This window comes from Ammodytes marinus (genome assembly GCF_949987685.1).
Source record: "Ammodytes marinus genome assembly, chromosome: 9".
NCBI lineage: Eukaryota > Metazoa > Chordata > Actinopteri > Uranoscopiformes > Ammodytidae > Ammodytes > Ammodytes marinus.
The window spans coordinates 970860-990136 of record NC_137213.1 but is presented as its reverse complement, the minus strand read 5'-3'; the positions used below and the strand labels follow the sequence as shown (position 1 = coordinate 990136).

The window sequence follows — 19277 nt, the reverse complement described above, 5'->3', positions numbered from 1 at the left end:
GCCTACCCACTCACTGACCTCACCGCACGTCACTGGTTAGGGCCCATTCCAGCCCGAGATGATCGCCTGCTGACACTACTTGAGACTGAAAATATTTGGTAGGTACTACTTAGTATCAGGTCAAGTCGGGTGTCAAGTTAAACTAATTGTATTAACTACTAGTGCATTAAAGCTGGATGGGTAACTTTTTCACTGTTATATTTGGCAAAAATGTCATATTAGCCATTCAGCTATATGTAGGTGAAGTGGTCTGAGAATATCTACTCATCACTTTGCTCTCCCCTGCCTCTGTGTGCCGCCCCCAAAAATTGCCACCGCTCATGTGCACTTTGACCAATCAGAGTGAGGCTCAGATTCTCCGTTCTTATTGGCTGTTGGGACTGTCCATTCACTTTGGCACCGACGTTGTTGGTGTAGTAGAGCGTGTCAGGGAAGGACCAGAGAGAACACAAGTGGAGCGGTTGAGGTATTTGGATTTGAATCTATATCCCAACTGCTATTTTCTCCCAAATCATATACCCCAGCTTTAATATAACAGAACAATTATATGTAAAGTGTTGAATTTATCATTTTAAATTTCATTAATTTTAATGAAAAGGATGAAAGCAATTCCATTATTATATTTCTAATGCTGTTTTGATATATGAGTAGGTAAACCGGAAGTATTTGAATGTTTGAATAACCCTTGACCTTATTCTTAAACATAAACCCTTGCACACAAAGTAAAACAAAAAGTAATACAAATCGTGCGCTCGACAGACCTCGATCAACAGATTATTTTAATAAATAATATCATCATCAAAACCAAAAAAATACAGAAAATGATTTGTCTACATCCAAATAACATTTGTTATATATATATATTTTATCATTACAGGACCAATTGAACCAATGTAAGCAGCAGCAGGTTATACAAAGCGAGATGATGCAATGTAATTAACAGAGCGAGGAGATTCAAACACCAAGTCCAGACTACAAGTTGATTGGAGGGATGAGGAAAGGGTCATCATAACTGTTGCGTCCTAGTCCATAAAGCCCCCGTACCTCTTCTGTAGCTCACTGCTGTTCTCCCAGGCCCGTTTCAACACGCCCCCACTCTTGCTGCTTTCCAGCAGCCACTCTGGCCGGCCCACGCGCCTCATGAACCCTCCGTAGCGCTTCTTCAGCCCGCGGCCTAACACTGCCTCCAGCAGGTCACCACGCACCAGCCCTGCTTCATCCCGACGCATGAAGCCTCCATACCTTTTCACCAGCCCCCCTTCCTGACCCTCCCCCCCAGCAGGCTCACTAGCTGCATTCAGCATCTTCAGGATCTCAAGTCGAACCTTTTCTTCCTCCTCTTGGTCTCTAGGTTCCTCTGGAGAGGAGCGAGACATGAAGCCACCATAGCGCTTCATAAAGCCGCCGTACTTCTTGACCAGCTGGTGTTCCGGTGATGTCATCCCCTCATCATCAGTCGTCATGGTGCCCACTGCTCCCTGGTCCTGCTGTTGATGGGGGTCAGCATTCAGAGAAAGTTGGTTTTCCTCCAATAGAAAGTCCTGGCACAGGCGAAGCTTGTGGCTGTCTAGCCCACCCTTGCACTCAAGTGAGCATGTCTGAAAATATCAAAAATATCATTATGACTTTTCAAAGTCAAACTTATTTATACAATGTTTGCCAACATGCTGTAATGCTAAAACCATTTTCTTTTATTACATTGAATAAAACCCCTTTAGGCTTTATTTATGAAGTAGAAATGTGGATAATTCAGAGCGTGAACTACTATAACTGAAGAGACTTGATAGACATGGATAATGACTTTGCTGGTTCAAACTTGGTTCAGTTTAATTTGATCATCACTGTTTTCTTTTGTTTTTCTCTCATTTCCCTTCTAATCATTTCCCAGTCTTTTAGGGTGACATCGGTTATGACTTTTCCATGTGTTTCATGGTAAATTGTTATTTAAATGTATACCTTTGCTAGCCTGAGTGATCTTGAGGTTGTTTCTCTCGATGGCGAAAAGGCATTCGACCAAGTGGAGTGGCCGTATTATTCAATGTGTTGGACAAATTTAATTTAGGTGATACATTTATTGCCTGGACCAAAATATTGAATAGAAAATCCTAGTGCCCAAATACTAACTAACGGAATGCTATCTTCCCATTTTAGTCTGTTTAGAGGCACAAGGGAGGGCAGTCCCATTTCGCCACTACTTTTCGAGCTGGCTATTGAGCCCCTCACTGAGTCAATTCGCACAGACCCTAATATTTATGGTGTCAGCATTACAGATACATTCCACAAAATGTTCCTTTACACGGACGACGTTTAGTTGCTTATTACCAGACCTCAGTTGAGTCTTCCTAGCCTGGAAAACCAGACCTGCCACTGGCAAATTAAATTTGCTGCGCCTATTGGTCTGGGCACTCTGCATTGAAGCTCATTAAATATGTCAGAAAATTCTTAAATACGTTTCAATTGGTTATATCTGATATTGGCGGGCCAGATCCCTATGTATGGTGCTCTGGGGCGGACGTAACCAGATGACGACAGTGCTGTGCATGCGCCGTCGAAGCTGTGATAGTAAACAATTGAGATGGCTGTGGATATGTTGTTTGAGTTTGAGACGGCTTTGGCCTCGACACAATCTTTCATTAGCAAGTAAGAAAAATTTTCTGTTTTGCCGACCGACCACGGCAAAAGTTTAACAGCTAATCCCGCTGTTCGCTAAACGAACTGGGCTTAATACGTCCCCTTGTCCATTGCTCTGATTGGTTGTAGTGCTATCCAATCGCATGCAGTATTATTTGAAATGCACAAGTAGGAACCGCCCGTGGGTTGGGAAGTTCTATTGATCCTGGCCAGACCCTATATAGTTCTAGATATGGGTCTGGATTTCAAGGCTAGAGTCTTCCTGCAATTCTAGGCAAAATCAATCTGTTTGGAACCTTCTCTGGTTACAGGATCCATGGGACCAAAAGTGAGTTGGGCGACCGTGGCTCAGGTGGTTAAGCTGGTTGGCCAATGATCCTAGGGTTGGCGGTTCGATCCCAGCCCGGCCACTTGTGTCATGGTCGTTGTGTCCCTGGGCAAGACACTTCACCCACCTTGCCTCGTGTGAATGTGTATGACTGCTGTATGTTTGAGGTGGTGGTCGGAGGGGCCGATGGCGCTGAATGGCAGCCTCGCTTCTGTCAGTCTGCCCCAGGGCAGCTGTGGCTACTATGGTAGTTTACCACCACCGGTATGACTGTGGTTGCGTTCCGAATCGCATACTCTTTCTTTTTTCTATTCTACATACTACATCCGACGATAAAAAGAATCTAGTTAGGATGCAGTAGACATACTATTGGGACATACTTTTCTCTCTTATTTCATCATAACATTGCGCCTTGATCTTGCCTCTTGCTTTTATATCCGTCGCATCCCCGTTTGTTTTCATAACATGGACCTATAGGCTTCGTCGATGTTACGTCACTTCACGTGCGCACTGGATTGTGGGTCAGAATCGCCCAAATAGGATGCACTTTTCAACACTAACAATCTTGGCCGCATGAAGTAGACCATCCGGGTATTCTAAACATCCTAAATCTGGCCACAAGAATCGGGACATCCTAAATCTTTTTTCTACATACTATATAGTAGAAAGTATGCGATTCGGAACGCAACCTGTGTGTGAATGAATGGCACCTGGAACCCTGTAAGCGCTTTGAGTCACCTAGAAATAAAGCGCTATATAAATCCAATCCATTATTATTATTATTATTAGTTGATGCCTGTTGGTTTAAAGGTTTTGGTTTTATCCTTGATACAGCATTTACCATTCAAAATGTCCTGTCAATCATTAATTTATCTCAGGATTCAGATTACTAAAGAATGTTCCTATCTTTTCAAAGCCAATTACCCCCCTCTTGTGGCCAAACTGAAGGCTGATATTCAATTGTGGAGCTCGCTCCCTATTTGACTGATTGGCAGGATTAAAATGATATTCCTTCCCAAGCTACTGTATCTCTTCCAATGTGTCCCCATGTTCTTGCCCAAATCCTTTTTTTTAAAAACTTAGACTGTATTCCTGTTTCTTTGGGATTATAAAAACCACAGAATAAAAACCTCTGCAAACCGAAGCGTTCCGGTGGACTCGCTCTCCACGGCTTCTGTTTTTACTATTGGGCCTCCAACCTCAAATTATTCTCTATGTTTAGGTTTTTCAACTGAACCTCCCCGCTGGCTGCAGCTAGAGCGGAAGCAGTGCCAGCCATGAAGGTTGGTGGAACCTTACTATACATAGTTTGGTCAGGATGTGGAAGCAAATTTACGACACCTTTGAGCCACAGCACACTCTCTTTTATGCTCCCTGTAGCTGAGAATCCCTCGTTCCTTTCTCCACAACTTGATAATGGATTCTTACAGTGGAGAAAAATGGTATTTTCACAATTAGCGTCCTCTACCAGAGTGGAACTTTTGCCTCATTTACTTAATTGAAAGACAAATATAAACTCCCTGGAGTATTTTTTTTAGGTTTCTACAAATTAGAAACTATGTATGTCGAAAATGTGCTTCCTCCTAAATCTGTATTCTGATAAAAAGGTGTCATACTTTTATGAGTCACTCCCATCTATTAACCCCACCTCTACGGTATCAATCAACACTGATTGGGAGGACGAGCTGGGGATACAGATAATTAAGAGAGCCTTAAAGAGATTAACACTTACTCAATCAACCCTAGGCACTGACTCATTCAGTTTCGTATTATCCAAAGACTCCACTTTTCTAAATCAAAACTCCACAAAATGTGTCCAGGCGTATCATCATAATGTGACAAATGCAATAGAACAGAGGCAAATGTCACTCACAGCTACGCTCTCTGTCCCAAGATAGACAAGTATTGGACAAACATTTTGAAAACATTTTCTGATATTCTTAATATCCATATAGAACCTGACCCTGTCTTAATAGTTCTTCAGATATCACATGCGGATTGAGAAAAAATCAACATAACTGACACACTTTATCTAGAAAAAATCAGGTTCTCACTCTGAAACAGAGAGTCAAACTTTAACAGGATTTGGCAGCCCCTCGTCTGTTACTTAAGAAGCCATCTTTAGTGTAGGTGACTCGTTATCCGTTCTTTTGTATTTTCCATAACCTGTAATTTACTATATTACAGTAGAGGGAGAGTAGAGGGGAGGGGGTGGGAGGGTTTTTGTATATGTTTAGAATATGTGTTACCTTGTGATTGTTAAAGTTAAAGTTTTTTATTGGTCAATTTACAAACAATTGTCATTCATTGTGCAAATTACTGGAACCCAAATAAATAGATTATAGTCATTTAAAAACAGACATCCCTTAATGAGGTCACCAGTATTTGTTGTATTGTTGTTGTTGTAAGAGATTGTATAATTCTGGCCGCCATGTATCCTACACCTTGAATGAAATATACTTGACAAAAAAACGTATATCGTGTTTAGTCTCTTGTCTAAAACAGAAGGTGAGGGAATGTGAATTTCTAAAGAGTAGAAAGAGAAAGGAGGCATGAGAGCAAAGAGAGTGAGGACGGAAGAGAAGATAAAGAACAGAGGAAAGGAGAGGGGGAAACGCCATCAGAGAAAAAAAGAGAAGAAAAAAACTGTCAGTTTGAAATATCGGCTTGAAGCTACAAAACACAATGACTGATCACAGTCATTGACAGACTGAAGTTAAAGAGATTTGATAGGGAAAATAAGTTGTTGAGAGAAAGAGAGAGGGGGAACTGAAGGCAGAGAGGAGGAGAGGGGAATAAAGAATGGTGGAAAGGAATGGAAACTCCTCAATTCAGACCAAGAAAAGAAATGTAATACGTGTGTGTGTGTGTGTGTGTGTGTGTGTGTGTGTGTGTGTGTGTGTGTGTGTGGTTTCCCATGATAAGCCCTGCGCTCTCTGTCATTGGTGCTGATATACAGTGTGCCTAAATTGTTGAAAAGAGTTGTCTTACTGTTCTTATTAAGTTGCATTGTAAATGTGTGAGAGAGATGTAGTTGGATTTGTATTAATTGAGTCATTCCTCTGTGTAAACAAAGCCACATGGTTCCATACAAAATACATTAAATATTAAGGGTAAAAAAACTCCACGGAGGGTGTGTGTTGTTGGGATATAGGACCGTCGGACTAGCGGACCTCCTCTTAAATAGTCGGAATAACGGTTTTTATAAAGGAAAACAGGCTGTCGGTCCAATGGGGCTTACTTTGAAACAGTGAGCTGTCTAAACTATTGAGTTTAGACAGCTCACTGTTTCAACCCTTATGGGTAATGTAGGATCCATTTTTAAATCTTGACCCATATTCAGGGAATAACAGTCAGAATGTGTTGGCCCCTTATACCTTAAAGCGGACCTATGATACTTTTTGACTTTTATGACCTATAAACGTTGTTATGATGATTTATAGTCATGTTTAACCATACTAGATTATCAAATAATGACGTACATGCATTTCGACGTATTCCCTGCTTACCGTCTGGGGTGTCTGTGCAGAGCACGAGACACTATTCTAGCCAGTCGAGAAGTCACGTGTTCAAAGCGGCTTGACGCTTTGTAACTTCGTGACGTCGCATGTAACTTGGTGTCGTCACCACGCGGATGTTTCCATGTATGGTAATGCTGCCACTTTCCTACCGTTTCCTACTCGCGTCTGCCTCGCGCCCTTATAGGTCCATGCTCGCACCTCCCGCCACTGAAAGTGTTCTAGAAGGAAGGTAACCAATCACAACGAAGTTGGGTTTTCAGGAAGGGAGGGGAGGGGGCGGAAATGTCAAAAGCAAAGTGTTTACAGTGCATGCTGGATCGCCAAAATAAGAGAAATAGCTTCCTACATAGTTTTTTGTGATGTGATTCGTGTCAGGTTGCTCTATAGCAGTGTAAAACAAGAAATTAAGACCAGAAAAGTAGTATAATAGGTCCTCTTTAAGTTGGAAGTGCAAGTCAGGAATAGCCCTCTGACAAACATATGCTTGATATGAACCATCTCATCTCACTTTCAAAAAAAGATTAGAAATGATATATAATAAGGTTTTGTAGGCAAATATCATCACCATTATTTTCAAACCTAATATGTGTACCATCTTTTAATGCCAAGCTGACCCGTTTAAAAATTAATAAAGGAACTATGATTCAGAGCAGAGACAATCATTAAAATATACATTAACAGAAAACGGATTTGTCTTTTATTTATTTGTTACAAAAATTTAAAATAAATTTCAGTTACAGCTTTGAATATTGGATTGTTCATGGGGGAAAACTTGATTCATTTTAGGCTGTATAAAATGTCTTCGTACATTATCATATTATATGAAGATTTTCCATCAAATGTTTTACGGACAGATTGCGACCAATACATTTGTTTTTCAATCATGTATTATAATGTGGCTCATTGTTGTTCCATTGCCACACCCTAATCATATCAAACCATGCCAATTAAACTTGATGAACTGTTACTTAAATTTAAATTGAGACAGACTCATAAAGCTCTACCACATATCATTAATGTGTATTTCACTTCAACGTTGCGTGAAAAAACTAAACATTTATGAGGTAGAGATTACAACCGTCGCCACATGGTTTGGGAGAACATAATAGCCCATTTTATTCACAATAAACTCACTTAACAACTTAGAAAAGCACTATGTCTTCACCCATTGACACATTATCCAATTCATCTAATGAAAGCCTCACCTATAAAAGCTGTGTATGTCCCTACCTCGCCACCCACTTATCCCAGTCATCCTTTATATTACCTCACTATGTGCGACAATATAAGCTCCATGGCAGGATTCTAATCAGTCTGAATGCATCTGCTGGGTCCTGGGGGCTGCATAGTGACTCTCAACCTCTGATGCGTCATTGGATTTCACTTATTTCAGCCATCAGAAATTCCTGTTTGATGGCATAGAGGAGGGATTCTTGCTGAGCTTTCAGTGCCGCTGGCTTATGCAGACGGAATTAATGAACTGGAAAATTGAATTGAGGACATATTGGCACCTGAGGGGCTGGAATGTAGGGGGTTGACAGTACCCTTACATGGCAACAATGGGAAGTGCACAACAAGTAATGTTTATGTAAGGACTCAAAAAGTGTTGCTAAGACAAAATACGGACACTTCTTCTAAATTGTCAAGCCTACAGAAAAAATTCAAGAAAGAAAAATATATATTTCTATTGATGATATATTGTGTCTCTGTCTTTATACTGCCCATTCCCTCCTACCAGCAATCACAGGTTTCTGAAATGGCGATGAAACTTTTTTTGTAATTAATGAAATAAAGTTAAATTGCTGATGTCGGATAATTCAAAGGAATTTTGAGTCCTATCTGAATATGAGATGAAAAACATTTTTGGAGGTACATATCTGACTTTGCGAAGAATTTCGCTGAACTGTTTTAAGTTGTTTGTGAAAATATCTTTTGAAAATAATTAAACCTCTATCGTGTTTAGTCTCTTGTCTAAAACAGAAGGTGAAGGAATTTCTAAAGAGTAGAAAGAGAAAGGAGGCATGAGAGCAAAGAGAGTGAGGACGGAAGAGAAGATAAAGAACAGAGGAAAGGAGATGGGGAAAAGCCATCAGAGAAAAAAAGAGAAGAAAAAAAACTGTCAGTTTGAAATATCGGCTTGAAGCTACAAAACACAATGACTGATCACAGTCATTGACAGACTGAAGTTAAAGAGATTTGATAGGGAAAATAAGTTGTGGAGAGAAAGAGAGAGGGGGAACTGAAGGCATCACAATTAGTCATCTTATATAACTGAGGATATACTGATGAAAATGGGGAAAGAGAAATTATGGAATTAAAAAGGAAAGGTAGGGCAGGACAAAGCAAAGAATGAGAGGAACACTTTAGCAAAACCCAAACTGAAGCGGCAAGGAGACAAGAAAGCCTAAAGAAATTATATCCCTAGTATATGTATTTTGCTTGATATAATTGTAAACTTTCAGGAGTTGCGTGGTAATTTTACTAATTGGCCCCTGATTTATAATAAATGATAAAGTTATGCTAATTTGATTTTGTGAGGAGGGGAACCTGATAACACTGTCATGTATAATAATCTTGTATACATTTGAGTTTATTTAAGACCAATAGATGAGACACCAGACTGTCTTTGTAGCCTTTTTTCAATATATCCTATTATAAGTTTTTCTTTACGGTTGCAAGAAATATAAATATAATTAAAATTATAATATTAGAATATAAGTGACATTACCAGAGAGGAGAAACCAGCCTGCTGTCCCAGCACATGGTACACACACAGTGCACATTCCTTCCCGCAGTCAGTTGCGACCACCAGCGACACACAAGTGCCCAGAATGAACATCCACATGCAGCTGCTGTGTGTGTGGGCAGCCATGGACTAAGGAAAGACATAAACAGAAAATAATAATAATAATAATTATAAACTGTCACTCTGTATTTTGCCAGATTGGTAAATACACTTCATAGTGAAACATGACAACCCAAAATAACTGAAGGAAACATTTACATTTTATATTTTTAAAAGGAGAACCACTACATTGATGTAGGCTAATCCATCATTTTAGAAATGTCTTACAAATACTATAGCCATTATAACTATAATTTCTACTTCGAAGTGGTCTTCTGCTGCTTACAACTATAATTATTGAATACAATGTTTTCTATAGACAGTATCAATACTTTGAATACATATGAAAATATGTATCCGACCCATGGTTTAAAAGGTAGGCTACCTTAAGTTTTTGTTGATAGTGGGTGTTGTGCGTGACTTCAGTTATTACCTATTATTGTGGTAGTTGTACAAAATATAATGATTGTAATATTGTAGTAGTGCCGGTCGAAGAAGCAGAGATAGCAATAGTAGCGGGGTTTCCTGTTAATGAAGAAGTTATTATCTTACCTTTGTGTTTTTTAGGACCGGGGTCGCAGCACCCAATTTATAAGCGTGGCACGCGGTGTGCAAAGCGCTCACCTTTCAACCTGTCAACACAAACACACCGACCGTGCTTTCTCTTCTCTCGTTAACTATCCGCGCTCTGTCTTCGCTTTTCCAAGGCGCAAAGTGGAGTAGTCTACCGCACAGTGAGGTGGAGCTAGGAAGAGGAAACACCTAAAACCCGTGTTACTCTTGCGGAGTCCTTTCTAAGAGCTCGCTGTGCTACTGCGGCTGGTGGCTATGCGGCTTGCTTAAATAGTTTGTATGGTTTACGTCACCGGGGATAATGGGGAGTGGGTGGAGGGGCTAACGAGCGCAATATGTGACGTGACAGCCTCTTTACCAAACGCACACATCTATTTTCTGTCACACATGGACTCTGTTTTATTGTTCCTCAGAAATGCTTTGATATAGATAATATATAGGAAATATTATTTCATGTTGCATGTACAGTACTAGGCCTGTCTCAACAAAAAACAAAAGGTCTTTCAAGGGTCTAAGGACTGAGCGAGTCATTCTGTGTAAATCATTGATTGTTTGTTGTCAAAATATTATTTTCAGATCTGACAGACGTTCTTAGGGCAAGGATTCCAACTTTACCCATGGGTCTGCAAATAGGTGCCTCTCAAGGATTCTGAGTGCTGTGGCTCTGCTGCTCTTCTATTGGGCCAATAAACTGTCGGTCATAGCCTGTCGGGAGCTTTTGGGAAAAAACTCTGATGTTCGAATTAAAGGTGAAGTAAGCGATTTATTTATGTTAATATAAGTGTTAAATTGCTCTTTATTCATACAGGCGCGTTTCATAAAGCCGATCACCGGTCACTCGCTGTGCATGTACTCGTCAAATAAACTTTTCTGGGATCCCAGGTCTGGGTACTATAGTATAATTCCTTTTTTCATTGATATCAAAATTGAAAAAACGGAAAACTTCTGTTGGTTTCAAACCAATAACGGACTGAATTGTTTTTTTTGTCTGAATCGAAAAACAAACAGAACTGCCCAAAGTGCTCCGTTTTTCGTTTTTGCCGATACCTTTGAGCCATTTTCGATTTGAATTGAAGAAGGAAAGGACTGCCAGCTGATTCCTTTTTTGATTTTGTGCTCTAAACGAAAAACGAAGTCACGTGGTGTCAAACAGGAAAGAGGTCCTGTGTCATGGCCGCCGTCAAATTGTGTCCTTCAAAATAAAACTATGCCGCTAGCTGATCAAATAAAATATAACTAAAAATACATGTAGTAGTAGTAGAAAACTTTATTGTCCCCGTGGGGCAGTTGGGTTTGCGGCACAGTCGCACTTCACTTCATGACATCAGACAAATGACAGTAAACAGATAGTCCATACATCAGACACTGACAGACATAACATGAAGAACATACATTACACACTACAATGCACTATACACCTTTGGACATGACCAGGCCAGCTGGACATCTAGCTTATTCTGACTGATTTAAGGCTTTTATGGCTTGTGGTACAAAAGAGAATTTGGATCTATTCTTGGTCATAAGGGGTACGCAGAAACGACGACCAGATAGCAGTAGTTTAAAATGGGATGCCAGGGGGTGTGTACAGTCACATACAATGTTATTGGCCTTTTTCACCAGTCTGTCTCTGTAAATGTGTTCAATGCTCGGTAGTGTGATCCCAAGTAACTTGCTGGCAGTTGTAACTGTTTTTCTGATTGTCTTTTTATATACATATATATAAATATTTTGATATAGATAGGCTTCTGTTATAAAAAGTCATGAAATGTTATTTTGTTGGCTATAGCCTATTCATTTTAATTGTAAAAGAAAAAAAGAAAAAAAAATGAGTGAGTAGAGGACACTTTTTTATTATTATTATAGGCCTAGCCTTCATCTTACCTTTTTGCATATAGGCTATTTGTTGACCCTGACACAGAAAAGTTTTCAATTGAACACACACACACAATAGGCTACTTGAACAAACTGGTAGAGCTTACCTCATGTGATGTGTCCAGAAGAACCGCGTATTTACAAAGCTTCATATTCATCATTTCAATGATAAATTAATATCAACCAAAGTTTCACACCATATACCATTTTATGCAGTTTGGAATGTCTATATTTGTAACACATATTGCATAAATAATTAGGTCTTTGTGCTTCAAAAGCAAGACTAATACATGTCATTTCAATACAAACATTTAATGTATTCTTATATTTATGAATGACAATTATCACATCAACACACGATCAGTTGAAATGCAAAGACCTTACCCCACCAAGAAATCAGAAATTTGGGGCTTTTTAAAATATTTTTTTTGGATTGTGCTATAATTTACTGTATATATGGTCAAAATGGAAAATACAAATTAACAAATTCAAAACTAGAATGCACTCACAATAGCATACCTCCAAGTATAGCTGTGTAATCCCTTAGATATTGTATTATGAGAAAACGTTAAATTTTGTATCTGGCTCTAGATTAAAAATACCCACAATCCTCAGGTGTTTGCCAGAACAAGACTTTATAAAACAAAACTAGTAATTTATCCTTGTGTGGCCCAATTTTCGTCAAAATCTATCTGAGCTTTTTGATATGTCTCACAAATAAACATGACATAGTATGTCACCTCTTTGACTGTAATCAATATGATTACAGTGGCTTGCGAAAGTATTCATACCCCTTGAGATGTTCTACATGTTGTCACGTTACGATCACACGTACATTCATTTTATTGGGATTGCATGTGATGGACCAACACACAGTGGCGCATAATTTTTTTTATGAATACAAATCTGAAAAATGTGACGTGCATAAGTATTCAGCCCCCTGAGTCAATGCTTTGTAGATCCACCTATCGCTGCCATTACAGCTCCAAGTCTATTGGGTTATGTCTTTACCACCTTTGCAAATCTACACTGACATTTTTTGCCCATTCTTCTTTGAAAAATAGCTCAACGTCAGATTCAGCATCACAATTGCTGGGCGGCAGTGGCGAAGTGGGTAGGGAATTCGCCTCTGGTGTGCAGGGTCGGAGGTTCGATCCCCCGTCTACCCGCCACATGTCGAAGTGTCCCAAGACACTGAACCCCGAATTGCTCCCGATAGTTAGCTTAGTTAGCTTACTCTGCGTGGTAGCTGCTGCTATCGGTGTATGAATGTGTGTGTGACTGGGTGAATGTGTACAAAAAACAATGTAAAGTGCTTTGAGTCTGTGATAAACGGAGATATAGCGCTGTACAAGTCCATTTACCGATGCAGCAGCGGTGTCCTGCAAAATAGTGCCGGGGGGGGACTTATTTTGATGGAACGTCTTCACGTCCAGAGACTGTCAGAGAAATGGCTAAACCCGCAAACGCCACACAAAAACTATTAAAGACAAAAGGAATATACATAGTGTGTTGCTTTCTAACCAGCATGTCAAGACACCATACACTTTAGCCCCCGAGGAGCTCACGGGATAACTTAACCGGAGTTAACTAGCCACGTAGTGTTATCTCTGGTAACATTATCATCGGCGGTTGAGAGGACGGCTACGGCGGTCGAGTAGAATTTTTAGCATTCGAGAACTTATGTCACCACCTCCTATCGCTGTAGTCAGAGCCGTAGTCCGTCTGTTTACAGGCAGAACAGGGTTTTAACGTTGTGAGCGCTACACCAACTGCAGCAAGTAGCCGTAAGAGTTGCTCGGTGATAGTGGAAGCCGTTGGAATCTTTCCCCGTCGCTAAAACACCGCTGCTTAGTCCCTCACCAAAGAAAGGGAACGGCGGATCTTAATCTAGCTGGTTATAAGGTCCGGTGCTCAATTCAAACCCCCACGCTTCATTTTCCAGAGTTTATGAGGGTATTTCTGCCCGGGGGTAGTTGTACAATGAAGTTGGACAGCTAGGCTAAGCTAGGCTGCGTCCCGGACCGCCGCCGCCAATATTATCATCCCGAAGTATAGCCACACTTTATTTCTGTCTACAGTAATGTGACTTCTCACACCCTGTGTGTGTGTGTGTGTGTGTGTGTGTGTGTGTGTGTGTGTGTGTGTGTGTGTGTGTGAGTGTGTGAGTGAGAGAGAGCGCTGCACATAAGCACACGGGTTGACTGTGAGCGAATTGTTTCCGAATTTGAGGGGGATCACAATAGGGGAAAGCCAGCAACCGGAAAAGGAGGGGGCTGCATCAGGGCTGCGTTGCTTTTCGACGCAAGCGAATAGACGCTGGCGGAAGTGGTCATGCCAGACTAGAGTCAGACTAATAATGTGCTGTGTGAAGCTGTGACAGCCAAGCGAGTTCCAGCAGAGTTCCAGGCTGGTCCATCTGTAGAGATCTTCTCACAGGATGTGGAAGGGCAGCAGGTGCAGTGGAGATGGAGAACCAGCTCTGCTCTCTCATGGGATCTTCTGGCATGTCCCTCCCTCAGAGAGTCCACCAGGGCCATTGCATATGCTAAGGGATGGAAACAAATTTTAGATTCAATTTAGTGATATTATAGTATACCCATGATAGGTAATATTTAAGGATTGACCAAAGCTGCTCACTGTACAATGGATTGACATTTGTAAAAACCTATCTTACTGTGGGTGGAAACATAAACACAGTTCACAACTTCACATTAATGATCACTCTCTTGTTGGCGTATATCCGCACAGAATGGACTGATCTTGTGCCGCTAACTTTACACAAACTGACTGATTGCAAGCAGCTGAGTAAAACAAAAGTGTGTCGCCAACTTCATTCAAGAGGAAGTTTGCCAGTCTGAATTATTACAGCAGAAAACAGAGAGCCGAAAAAAACTCTTACTGCAAATAAGGAGAGTGGAATGCTGCCAGCATGGAAATGATTTATTTATCTTGCTGATCGTTCTCGCAGTGCGTAACGTGACATTATAAAACAATGAAACGTTGAACTTGGATTTAAACACTATACCATTTAGCCTAATATATATAGGCTACTTTGCTATATTTATATCACTACGCCTATAGTCCCACACTTAAGAATGTAATTTAAGTCTGACACTGTCCCCAAATGAATAGCCTATGGAAAATCAATTTAGTTTTGGGCCACATCATGATGAATAAAATTTTGATTTAGACTATTAGCCTTTTATTTGAATCTTACAAATACCAATAGGCCTACATTAAACAACCTTTTCGGACAAATATGAATCTACTGTGAGAAGCTTAACGCGAGTCTGCAGCGATGTCCGAACTGTGACAGCTGTCACCTGTCACGTCCCAACTGTAATCGCTACTGATGAAAAGAAAGAAGCCCACAGTGAAATAATGTTGCAACCTGTGATTTTATAGAACGCTTTATTAAGAGCCAGTGTGTGTAGATCGCTAGGTAAAATCATTTGAGGTGAGAGCATAGAGTGCTGCATACAGTAGGTCTAGGCTATTTTAAATTTTCTGCATCAATAACTATGTGGTAAAAAGCCGCAGCGCAATGTTACAGTTCACTCTGCTGTAAGCCTTATGTCACGGCTTCGTTTCGTTCATTATATTACTGATCAATAAGTTTACTGATTTAACTAGTTTACTCAGTGAGAAGTATCGCTCAGACAATATTGTCAGGTCCGCGGGATTTCAAAATGTGTAGTTTCCTTAAAGGGCAGCGCTCTAAGAGCCGAATTTAAGATGAAACTCTGGAACAAAAACTGGTCTGGGCAGGTTAGCCGTGCAGCCTCTGTTACTACGGTGATCTAGCCAGGTACAAAGAGAGCCACCTTTCGTGATACTGAAAACTCGTTAATGAACGAAACGAAGCCGTGACATAAGACTTACATTAGAGTGAACTGTAACATCGCGCTGCGGCTTTTTGCCACATAGTTGCTTGTTTGCCACTCTATGCTCTCACCTCAAATGATTTTACCTGGCGATCTACACACACTGGCTCTTAATGAAGCGTTCTGTAAAATCACAGGTTGCAACATTATTTCACTGTAGGCTTCTTTCTTTTCATCAGTAGCGATTACAGTTGGGACGTGACAGGTGACAGCTGTCATAGTTCGGACATCGCTGCAGACTCGCATGTTAAGCTTTTCACAGTAGATTCATATTTTTCCGGAAAATACAGACTACAGGTTTTGTATCTAGGCTATTTATTTTAATGGTATTTATAAGATGCAAATAAAGGGCTATTGGCCTACATCAAAATCTAAATTGTATTAATTTTGATGTAGCCCAAAACTAAAGTGATTTTCCACATAGGCTATACTATTCATTAGGGGACAGTGTCAGACTTAAATCAGATTCTTAAGTGTAGGATTATCAACCAGGCTAAATGGTGTACTGTTTAAATCCGAGTTCAACCTTTAATTGCTTTATAATGTCACGTTACGCATTGCGAGAACGATCTGTAGAATAAATTAATCAATTCAGTAGCCCAATTTTCTGACAACATTCCACTCTCTCCTTATTTGCAGTAAGAGTTTTTTTCGGCTCTCTGTTTTCTGCTGTTCTGTGATCATTCAGACTGACAAACTCTTCGGCCCAATCTAGATCCACCCCCTACACCCTATCCCTATCCACTATCCCTCCGTTTGCGCGTTCGCGAGGAGGGCCCGCCATATTGAGTGTCGTCCCAAACCACAGAACCTCGAGTGTGAGTGGGTTATAAAGCCCTCGATCACCGAGTCTGCATCGATAGTGGCTTAGCCCTACGTTTCTTTATATGTCCATGCCTACGTTTGACACAGGTGTCCGCCAATCAATTAAGTCCGGAATGGAGGAGCCAACTTACAAATGAGAGTTCCATGGAGTTTGTTTCCCGAATTATAAATGAAACGTTCTCTTACCTCAAACAGACATTTGATTGTTTATTTTTATGCATAGCCCTAAATGACGGAACCAGAGGGTAGCCTACAATTTTGGAATTAACATGTTGTTTTACACTTGTTGATTTGATTATGCCACTTCTATCGTTAGTGTATTTTCAAGGCGTGGATAAAAGATAAAACGAAGCAGATGAAGAACATGCCCACAAGTTAATAAGGGACAGTGATTATTATTTCCTTAAATTGTTAGTAAGATTTGTGTTACTGTTAAAGCCAATGAGGGGTAGTAATAGCGGCGGTGACATCAGTCAGCTGGAGCGCATGACTTTTCTTATTTATGACCACCCTTGCAGTGCATTATAATTTATGCACGCTAATTAACTGCCGCGATTCGCGGGTCGAAATGGCAGATTAACGTATCATGACAAGTAGAATACATGCTTTAGCAGACTATTGTTCTTTTCCCTGGTTTTGTATGCTGCTGTGCATGTAAACTAAAAGGATAATTAAACAGCGGATCACCCACCCGTTTTCTCCACTACAGACTGAGCTGGTAAAATTAAGAATATGCAGTTACAAAATGTTTAACAAAAAATAAATTATGCAGCCAAAAAATCATGGGAGTGAGTTTGTTTTTATTCAATACTACATTTACTCTCACATGTGTAGCTTATGAATGTAAAGAGTGTTTCAGGTCAAATATAAAAGTGGTGGAATTTTATTTTAGGGTGAGAAATAAAGACTTAACAGTTAACTAGTGTCTCCAGGTTTCTTCCTGTTTCCGTCTGACAGAGGCGAGGGCTTGCCAAAGCCGCGCCGTTGTTATACCCTCCCCTTAATGATCGAGTGGCACTCCACAGCCGCGAGGGTGACTCCACAGCGAGTCACACTCGCTCACGGAGTGGGAGTGCATAGGGAGTCATTTGGGAAAGGGCCTTCCTCTTGAGTGAAGTCAGCGACTTCTTTCAGCGACTTTACTCAGCTGCTTGCAATCAGTCCGTTTGTGTAAAGTTAGCGGCTTTAATACTTGTAGCCAGGCGTGTATAGTTACCACTGTAGTGCATGGTACGAACTGGCAACGACTGCAGGGAAGCCAGAGGTGAAGTAGTTGCGTAGATTGCTGATGCAGACCAGGTGTGCCACAGAACAGAGGGAGTGGGAGTGGCAAAAGGAGGAGGAGCGCACAGCAGCCAGCTGTGATCACCACATTGGCGATATTATATCTACTTTCAGTTTCCTTACTGACCCACCACGAAACGTGATTAGTGTTCTTAAAGATACTTAGATTATAAAACAAGAGGTCCAAAACACAGATGATGATTAAACAAACTAATTTATGACTTTATATTACACTAGAAATGCACTGGTAGATTTGATTAGGCAGCATATAAAGAGAACGCTGGCGCTTCTAGTGTTAAATAAATGTTTCAGCCTAGAAGGATTTCTAACAATGTTTTATTCGGAAAGACTGCAATAGGCTACGTTTTATAATATAGTGTTGTCATGCAGCTGCGCATGAAATGAGCAGGAAATGGAAAATCGAACTCTGAGCAATCGATTTCAGCAGTGTACGAACAACGTAAGGAGTGTTTCTCCTAAGAGACCGTTCGGGAACCACGACTACAGAGGTAAACACCTTTGGTAAGTCATAACGTAGGAGTCTTCGTAGCTCGCTAAAGAGAGGACGTTATCGGGAAACCGGGCCCAGAGCAGTACGTCCAGGTCGGACCTGAAGAGGGGCTTTGGAGGCGCCAAAGCAACTGACAGGAGGAGGATTGAGAGCCACTTTGACAACTTAGACCCCAAGGCATATATATCAAATCCGCAACCAAAACATCACACAGTACAGTACCTACTCAGATACCAGTGGCAGCAGTTAAGGTGCGAACAGTGTACTGTACACAGAGGCTGATGAGAGACACCGAGGAGGAAATGTATTGCAGGCGGCCCGGTGCTGTATGACAGCAGCTCGGGAATAGAAGACGTGGGGAAAGTAAACCATGAGAATGGACATCCTGGTTAATTCAGTGAATATGTGCAGCTGTGCTTTAGCCGATAAACCAAGTTAGCGCCGTATAGCATTAGTTAACTCACCCGGTTGTGTGCGGGCGGCTAGCGCCTCATATTATGAACCCAAACATGACGGCTATGTCCGGGGAACAAGTACAGCGAAGCACCGGTGTTGATCTACGCCAGCAACGGTCCCCTGTCACAGCCAGGTAGGGTAATGTTGGCTACTTGCCTTTATTTTGTGCCGCCGTGCACCTATGCTGCTGTAACTGTGTTTGTTATGTAGCTGCCGTGGATATGCAATACTGTTTTAATGCTAGGCTATTTGTGCTGTTCAGTTTGTCTTTTGGCACAGTTGTTGGCCGTTTTGTTGTCGTTTTTGTGCGGACATGCACGCTGTTGTGTCGGGTCGGGTCTGATCGCAGCCATGGTTGATTAGGGGAAATACAATATCGGGAGGGAGACTAGGCACGTTACGCGCGTAGAACCATTTTTGACACAAAATGATCACGCAACATTTTAGCTGCGTTACGCACGTAAAGCTTACGTGGGTAACGCGCATAGTGTGGCCGCACCTTTACTCAGTGACAGAGCAGCTCAGCCACTTCTTCAGCCGCCAC

The 19277-nt window shown here is 41.0% G+C and overlaps 1 protein-coding gene across 1 annotated transcript; it reads right to left on the bottom strand.

Moving 5' to 3' along the window:
• Nucleotides 1–1022: 1022 nt before the first annotated feature.
• Nucleotides 1023–10003, bottom strand: LOC307255082 (proenkephalin-A-like; the record flags this gene model as incomplete). Its single annotated transcript, XM_080033687.1, has 3 exons — nt 9878–10003; nt 9209–9355; nt 1023–1598 (listed from the first exon to the last, which is right to left on the bottom strand). The coding sequence occupies exons 2-3, from the start codon at nt 9350–9352 to the stop codon at nt 1023–1025; spliced, it is 720 nt and encodes a 239-aa protein (XP_079889813.1). The 5' UTR covers nt 9353–9355; nt 9878–10003.
• Between the last annotated feature and the right edge of the window lie 9274 nt (nt 10004–19277).